The sequence below is a fragment of the Pristiophorus japonicus genome, chromosome 22 (genome assembly GCF_044704955.1).
Source record: "Pristiophorus japonicus isolate sPriJap1 chromosome 22, sPriJap1.hap1, whole genome shotgun sequence".
Classification (NCBI taxonomy): domain Eukaryota; kingdom Metazoa; phylum Chordata; class Chondrichthyes; family Pristiophoridae; genus Pristiophorus; species Pristiophorus japonicus.
Window position 1 is genome coordinate 6,556,312 of NC_091998.1, and position 8,959 is coordinate 6,565,270.

At 48.6% G+C, this 8,959-nt stretch overlaps 1 protein-coding gene across 1 annotated transcript in view; it reads left to right on the forward strand.

The window, feature by feature from the left end:
• slc29a3 (solute carrier family 29 member 3) overlaps positions 1 to 8,529 on the forward strand; it is a 29,829-nt gene extending 21,300 nt beyond the window's left edge. Inside the window, exons 4-6 of the mRNA XM_070865346.1 lie at positions 109 to 335; positions 1,193 to 1,355; positions 5,972 to 8,529. Coding sequence (XP_070721447.1) covers positions 109 to 335; positions 1,193 to 1,355; positions 5,972 to 6,647 — 1,066 coding nt within the window. The 3' untranslated portion in view covers positions 6,648 to 8,529. The remainder of the gene's footprint in view (positions 1 to 108; positions 336 to 1,192; positions 1,356 to 5,971) is intronic.
• Positions 8,530 to 8,959: the final 430 nt, after the last annotated feature.

Consider the following 8,959-nt stretch of genomic DNA (forward strand, 5'->3'; position numbering starts at 1 on the left):
CTCCTTTAAAATTGCAGAATGATGGTTAGATTTCCTGTATTCTCTGTTGAGGGCTGCATCGGGTTGTTTCCGTGTCGTCTACACTCCCTTTTATTATTTCCTTTTTAGGATTTCTGCCAAAGTCCGAGTGCTGTCTTCCCTGTTTGTCATGCTCTTTATATTCTGCGTGACCACTGCTCTGGTGAAGGTGGACACCTCTTCGTGGCCGTACGAGTTCTTTGGCCTGACCATGGTCTGTGTGGTCATTGTCTGCGGAGCTTCCAACGTATTCCTGGGGAGTGTGTTTGGAGAGGTCGGCCGGTTTCCCATGAGGAATGCACAAGCGTTAATATCAGGTAGGTTACACGGAGTGTGCAGCGCGGGAACAGGCCAATCGGCCCAACTGCTCCGTGCTCCACACCAGCCAGCCTCCTCCCATCCCTCTTCATCGCACCCCATCAGAATATCCATCTATTCCATTCTCCCTTGTGTTTATGCAGCATCCCCTCAAATGTATCTAATATTCGCCTCGACTACTCTCTGTGGTAACAAGTTCCACATTCGCACCTCCCTGAGTAAAGAAGTTTCTTGAATTCTTTATTGCATTTATCAGTGCCTATCTTATATTTATGGCCCCTAGTTTTTGGACCCCTGACCCCGCACCCCCTCCGAAACATCTTAGTATCATAGAATAGTACTTCAAGTATTTGAAGACTAGTATTGAGTCTGTATCCACCACCCTCTCAGGCAGTGCATTCCAGATCCTAACCACTCGCTGCACTAAAACATTTTTCCTCGTGTCGTCTCTGGTTCTTTTGTCGATCACCTTAAATCTGTGCCCTCTGCCTATCGACCCTTCAGCTTTTAGAAACAGTTTCTCTTTATTTAATCCATCTAAACTCTTCATGATTCTAAACACGTCTATCAAATCTCCTCTTGGCCATCTCTGCTCTCCGGAGAACAAGCCCAGCTTCTCCAGTCCCTCCACGTAACTGTAACCCCTCAACCCTGGAACCAGGCTCGGTTCTTCTCTGTCCAAGTGGAGTGTTTGAAAGCTAATGACTCAACAATTGCTACCTAGTAGTTTCTCAGCTGTGAAGCAGAGCTTGCAGGCTTGCTTTGACATTTGGAAAGACATGAAACGCGCGGTTGTCGGGGATTGATTGGCTGGGGGCCCTTGTGTTCACGCTGGTGTTCTTACTTTCCTGTGTAGGGCAGGCTATGGGCGGGACCATCAGCGCTGTGGCGTCAGTGGTGGACCTGGCTGCTGCTGGGACGATCTCCGACAGCGCGCTGGCCTATTTTATTACTGCAGATATTTTTCTTGTGATCTGTATTGTCATCTACTTGTTGCTGCCGAGGATCACCTATTCCAGGTAAGCACAGCTCCTGTTCATCATCAGTCTGGTGGCTGGAATCTCCGTCTCCTCCCCTTTGACGATCGCTTTTACGGTCATCCCAGTATGAATTATGAATGAAAATTTAATTGGTTGCACTTGAATGCAAGGTATGAAATATTTCCAAAGTATTGCTAATGTTACAGGTTAAGAGCTCCTGAGAACATGAGAATTAGGAGCAGGAGTCGGCCATTCGGCCCCTCGAGCCTGCTCCGCCATTCAATAAGGTCATGGCTGATCTTCTACCTGAGCTGCACTATCCCCATATCTCTTTATTCCCTTAATATTCAAAAATCTTATCGATCTCCGTTTTGAATATACTCAACGACAGTCTCCACAGCCCTCTGGGGCAGAGAATTCCAAACATTCACCACCCTCCGAGTGAAGAAGTTTCTCCTCATCTCAGTCCTAAATGGCCGACCCCTTATCCTGAGACTGTGACCCCTGGTTCTAGACTCCCCGGCCCGGGGGAAACATCCTCCCTGCATCTATCTACCCTGTCAAGAGCCAAGAGATCGGTCTTGTCGCGTCTGAATCCGGGATTGAATCCAACCCAGTCCGACTCGGAGAAAGTCTGCTCTTTTTGATGGCAGATGGGTTCCCGACGGGAATGCGTTCGGGGGCAGTGGTAACCAACGCTCCCGCAAAAAAAAAAAAAAAAAATTCCGGTTGCTGTGTGGCGCATTCAAATTATCGTGGGTGCGCGGGTTTATCCCATTTAAATGCTGGCGAGCAGCCTGTCTGTGCTCTCCGGATCGTCGCGGAGCTTAGTGGAAACATTGGTGGTAACCCAGCTTCCAGTGTGTGCAACTCTCCCAACAACAGCGTGGCCAGGAAGTTCTGGTCCCCATGCTGCAGGGAAGAGGCGATTGCACGAGAGCGAGTACAGAGGAGATTTACGGGGATGTTGCCACGACTGGGGAATTTTAGCTGTGAGGGAAAGATTGGATAGGCTGGGATTGTTTTCTTTGGAACAGAGGAGGCTGAGGGGACATCTCATTGAGGTGCATAAAATTATGAGGGGCCTAGATAGAGTGGATCGGAAGGATCCATTTCCCTCAGCAGAGGGGTCAGCAACCAGGAGGGATAGATTTAAAGTAATTGAGGGGAGGTTCAGAGGAGATTTGTTTCACCCAGAGGGTGGTGGGGGTCTGGAACTCACTGCCTGAAAGGGTGGTAGAGGCAGAAACCCTCACCATATTTTAAAAAGTACCTGGATGTGCACCTGAAGTGCCGTAACCTACAGGGCTACGGACCAAGAGCTGGAAAGAGGGATTAGGCTGGGTAGCTCTTGGTCGGCCGGCGTGGACACGATGGGCCGAAATGGCCTCCTTCGGTGCTGTAAATTTCCGTGATTCTATGATTAATTTGGCATTCACTGCAGAGGCACCCTTGAAGAGATTTGGAGATGTCACATTGATGCAGCGAGGGTGAAGTGGAACAGTATTCTATTTATCCACTCCGACATCCCTCATATTGACTATTCTCCGCCAGCATCATTAAAACTGTCACTGTAAATCGCTAATGAATGTAAGTTATAATCCTATCAACTTTGGAATGTTGTCACGAGAAGAACAAGACTTAATGGAAAAGAAACAACCCTAGTCTGTTATTTTCTTGCTTGTAAATCAATTTGGGCATTTCCCTTTCATATGGGTGACTGGATTCATTATAAAAGCTACTTGGCTGATGGGTTTTTTAAATTCTTGTTCAGGTAAGGGTTTGTAACGGTGTGAAATGGAATACTTTCCTATTTGCGACTGCCACAAACTCCGTTCCCCAGCCACTGACTCCATCCCTCTCCCCAACTCCTGTCTGAGGATGAACCAGACGGTTTGCAACCTGGGTGACATATTTGACCCTGAAATGAGCTTTTGACCAAATATCCACAGCATAACTAAAACCGCCTATTTCCACCTCCGTAACATCGCCCGTCTTCGCCTCTGCCTCAGCTCATCCGCTGCTGAAGCCCTCATCCATGCCTTTGTTACCTCCAGACTTGACTATTCCAACGCACTGCTAGCTGGCCTTCCATAAATTAGAGGAGATCCAAAACTCGGCTGCCCCTGTCCTAACTCGCACCAAGTCCCGCTCACCCATCACCCCCTGTGCTCGCTGAGCTACATTGGCTCCCGGTTAAGCAACGCCTCGATTTCAAAAATCTCATCCTTGTTTTCAAATCCCTCCATGGCCCTCGCCCCTCCCTATCTCTGTAGTCTCCTCCAGCCCCACAAACCCCATCCCCCGAGATGTCTGCGCTCTCTTTCTGCCCTCGTGAGCATCCCTGATTATAATCGCTGTACCATTGGTGGCCGTGTCTTCAGCTGCCTGGGCCCCAAGCTCTGGAACTCCCTCCCTAAACCTCTCCGCCTCGCTTACCTCTCTTTCCTCCTTTTAAGACACTCCTTAAAACCTACCTCTCTGACCAAGCGTTTGGTCACCTGCCCTAATTTCTCCTCATATGGCTCGGTGTCAGTTTTTTTTTGTCTCATAACACTCCTTGGGACGTTTCACTACGTTAAAGGCGATATATGAATACAAGTTGTTGAGTATCAAGTACGCGCACACAATTCAAATATGGTGCATGTTGGACGCAGCATCAAGCTCCATCGACGCAGTAACATGCTTTAATCACAACCCGAGGAAAAACGGCACCTCCTGCACTATCCCATTTCCCGCAAATTCAAGGCGGATTTACGCTACGGGACCACACCGACTCGGAACGGATTGGGGCTCTCCAAATTCAGTCTCTGGAGACTTTCAGACCATCAGTAACTCCGTCCCTAACAGCACTGTGAGAGCGTCTTCACCACACGGACTGCAGCGGTTCAAGAAGGCGGCTCACCACCACCTTCTCATTCGGCGATTAAGTGTGGGCAATAAATGCCGGCCTTGCCAGCGGCACCCACATCCCGCGAATGAGTTTAAAAAAGACCAGTTGTAAGGATCGGGTGTAATCCACTCTGCCACCCAATTCCCACCTCCTGTTTTGCAGCAGTTAATTGGTAATGTTATGGTATGTGATCAGACTTTAATCTTAATAAAACATTAAAGGGACTACTGTTCTTTTTCATTTTGCGGTCAGCCTAAATGACGTATTAAAAATCTATTTTGGGATAAGGTTGAAATAGTTTGTCTTTTGAGTATTTGAAGTCTGCAATAATCACCATAAAGAGATTTGTATTTGCATTGCACAGCATCACATTGCAAAATGCTTCAAATCGAAGGAAGTGTATTAAATATGGCAGTCACTTTGCTCACAGCAAGATCCCACAGACAGGGTGTATGGTAGCATAGTGTATTGCTGCACAAGGCCTGAACTAATGATCCGGAGACCCGAGTTCATATCCCACCACGGCAGCTGGGGAATTTAAATTCAATTAAATAAATCTGGAGTAAAAAGCCAGTGTCAGTAACGGTGACCATGAAACTACCGGATTGTCGTTAAAAACCCATCTGGTTCACTAATGTCCTTGAGGGAAGTAAATCTGCTGCCCTTACCCGGTCTGGCCGATATGTGACTCCAGACCCACTGCAATGTGGTTGACTCTTAACTGCCCCTCTGAAATGGCCCAGCGAGCCACTCAGTTGTGCCAAACCATGGACTGCAGCGGTTCAAGAAGGTGGCTCACCACCACCTTGTCAAGGGCAATTAGGGATGGGCAATAAATGCCGGCCTTTCCTGCGACACCCACATCCAATGAACCAATATTTTTTTTTTAGTCAGTGACCAGTTAACCTGTGTTTGGTGTTGGTTGGGCAGGGCACTGGGAGAAGTCTTCAGCTGCATCTCGGAATTGTGGCATGGGATCTTTAATGTCCGCTCGAACTATCGCCACGCGATAGCACCTCCCTCAATACTACACTGGCGTATCAGCCTAAATTATGTGCTCAAGTCCTGGGGTGAGGCTTGAAGCCACAAATTTCTGACTGATTCCTCTGACATCACTTGCTCCCAATCTGCCACCATATTTGGCTGCCATGTTGGATTATCCGTTCGTTTCTTGTGATGTTTGGCATTGGGTTGACGGGCACTTTGCAAAGAAAGATGATTTACAGTAATTTTAATAACATGGCAAGAATAGGCTGGGGTTGTTTTCTTTGGAACACAGGAGGCGGAGGGGGGACTTAACTAAGGTGTGTAAAATTATGAGGGCCCTTGATAGGGGAAATAGGTCCTTCTTATTAACCCTAACAGAGAAGTCAATAATCAGGGGGCATAGATTTAAAGTAATTGGTAGGGGGTGTAGAGGGGATTTGAGAGGAAATTATTTCACCCAGAGGGCGGTGGGGGTCTGGAACTCACTGCCTGAAAGGGTGGGAGAGGCAGAAACCCTCTTCGCATTTAAAAATAACTTGCATGTGCACTTGAAGTGCCGTAACCTACAGGGCTACGGACCTAGAGCTGGCAAGTGGGATTGGGCTGGGTGGCTCTTTGTTTATCCGGCATGGACACGATGGGCTGAATGGCCTCCTTCCATGCTGTAAATTTCTCTGATTCTAATTTATGTACAGGGCAATTGTGTGTCATATCTTAATTTCTACTGCCAGCATATTACTTGGAATCTTAACACTTCTGTTCTGTGATTTCTTAGCTATTACCTGAAGAGTCTGAATGAGAGACCACAACATACCGGAGGGGAAAATGACAGCTTGATCGGCAATGACACCGGCTCCATAAATGCGTCCGTTGGGAGTGCTTCCCTGTCCAGCGACACTGGCACTGTTCCTCCATTGAGACCCATCCTCAAAAAGACCGCCCCCCTGGGCTTCAGCGCGTTTTACACCTTCTTCATTTCCATCATTATCTTCCCTTCCATCTCCTCCAACATTGAGTCCGTCACCAAGGATTCGGGCAGCGAGTGGACCAGTAAGTACTTCGTGCCCCTGACCAGCTTCCTGCTGTACAATTTTGCAGACTGGACAGGCCGACAGACGACTGCTTGGATCCAAATCCCTGGGCCGAAGAGCACATTCCTTCCAGTCTTGGTGGTCCTGCGGACCTTTCTCTTGCCCTTGTTCATATTCTGTAATTACCAGCCGCGGGGCCATTTGCGCACGGTCTTCTTCGACCGGGACTTTTATCCCGCCATCTTCATCTCGGTTCTGGGCCTTACCAATGGATACTTGGGAACTCTGCCGATGATCTACGGGCCAAAGGTCGTGCCGAAAGAGTTATCGGAGCCGACTGGGGTCGTCATGTCCTTCTTTCTCTCTCTCGGTCTCGCTCTGGGCTCGGCTTGTTCGGTTCTTGTCGTCCATCTGATCTAGCGAAAAGTATTCAGGCGCTCTATATCTGTTGGTTCAATGTTAAATTAACTGAGAAGTGGTCTGGACCAGGACTTGTGGGGGAGAAACTAGTTGCGCTACTTGCCGTCAAATTTCATCTTCCAACCATTGGGGAACTTGAATTGTATACAGGCGCTTGAGTTGTGCGATGACTATGTTGATCTCATTGGCCAAATGGTGTCCCGTCTTCAGCAATCCCAGATCAGCTGTAATCGTTGAATCACAGAAATTTGAAGCAAAGGCGGAGGCCATTTCGGCCCATCGTATCCGCGCCGGCCGACCAAGAGCTACCCAGCCTAATCCCACTTTCCAGCTCTCGGTCCGTAGCCCTGTGGGTTGCGGCACTTCAAGTGCACATCCAAGTACTTTTTAAAAGCGATGAGGGTTTCTACCTCAAACAACCCTGTCTCTTTCCGTGGTTAATGAACTCAATGGAGACCATAGAATGATACAGCACAGAAGAACATTCTGTTTCCAAGGGCTTCTTAAATGTGGTGAGGGTTTCTGCCTCTACCCCCCTTTCAGGCAGTGAGTTCCAGACCCCCACCACCCTCTGGGTGAAAAATGTTTTCCTGAACTCCCCTCAAATCCTTCTACCAATTATTTTAAATTCAAGCTCCCTGGTTATTGCCCTCTCCGCTAAGGGAAATGGGTCCTTCCTATCCACTCTATCAAGGCCCCTCATAGTTTGGTATGCTATGATGTAGGTTTGCTAACTTGCCCTCACCACAGGAGGAAAGATTGTCTTTATGTGTACTATGTGTAGCCATCAGCTACCTGTTCATTAAGAAAGGATTTACAGTTCTGTTAAATGAAGCATGGAGAGTAAATCTTACTGCCCGCACCCTCCCTGGGTGTACCTTAGCCCCAACCTCGGGCCATCACTTTGTGTTGCACCAGTGGAGACATTCCAGTCTTTTATCAGTCTTTCATTGAGTGGGGTTGCTCAGTTAATGCTAGCTGGAACAGGGAAAACAGTTACAGCACAGAAGGAGGCCATTCGGCCCATTGAACCCGTGCCGGCTCTCTGCAAGAGCACCTCAGCCAGTCCCACTCCCCCGCCCTTTCCCCATAGCCCTGCCAATCTTTTTTCCTTCAGGTACTTATCCAATTCTCTTTTGAAAGCCACGATTGAGTCTGCCTCCACCACCACCCTTTCAGGCCGGATCCTAACCACTTGCTGCGTAAAAAAGCATTTCCTCATGTTGCCTTCTGCCAATCACCTTAAATCTGTCTTCTCTGGTCCTTGACCCTTCCGCCAATGGGAACAGTTTCTCACTCGATCCACTCCAGACCCCCTCATAGTTTTGAACACCTCTCTCAAAGCGGAGTTGCCAAAAACTGCGTTCCCTTCCACCTGTAATCACCGGTGAAGAGAAGCCGGATGTGTTGGATTTGATTCCATGTCTCTCGGCTTCGGAGAGCAAAGTTCTCAACCCTCAGCCCAAACCAGCTCCCACTGACAGAGTGGCTATCAGTATTCCTCAGGGCGATTCAAGGAAACAAAAATGTTTGTGTCTCTTGATGTTTAGATTTTTTTAAACATCTATTTTGTTTTTAAATCTTTGAGTGCCAATGTACTCTGGAAAGTAATTGTCACGCTCAAATGGCTCCCATTTTTGAAAGGGAGTCAGTTTTTAAATGGGTTGGAGTTTGGTGCTTTTAAACGTAGGAAAGTATTTTTTTTATTAAAACTAAGCTGTTACTAATTGAATTCCTCTATACCGTGGAATGAATCTTGGGTTCAGAATCTATGAACGCTGGTTAGAAACGGTCATGAAAATTTTTAATTAAAACGAGAGTGTTTTAATTTGTCAATTTTATCAGTTCATGAAATGTCACATGGGCAATCAGCTGCCGAATAAAAACTGCTAATCTATTTTTAACTTTAAACTGGAGTTGGAGAACTGTTTCTCCCCCCCCCCCCCCCGTCCCCTTTCTCCCCCCCCCCCCCCCGTCCCCTCCCCCCCCCCTCCGTCCCCTTTCTCCCCCCACGTCCCCGTCCCCTTTCCCTTCCCCCACGTCCCCTTTCCCTTCCCCCACGTCCCCTTTCCCTTCCCCCACGTCCCCTTTCCCTTCCCCCACGTCCCCTTTCCCTTCCCCCACGTCCCCTTTCCCTTCCCCCACGTCCCCTTTCCCTTCCCCCACGTCCCCTTTCCCTTCCCCCACGTCCCCTTTCCCTTCCCCCACGTCCCCTTTCCCTTCCCCCACGTCCCCTTTCCCTTCCCCCACGTCCCCTTTCCCTTCCCCCACGTCCCCTTTCCCTTCCCCCACGTCCCTTTCCCTTCCCCCAC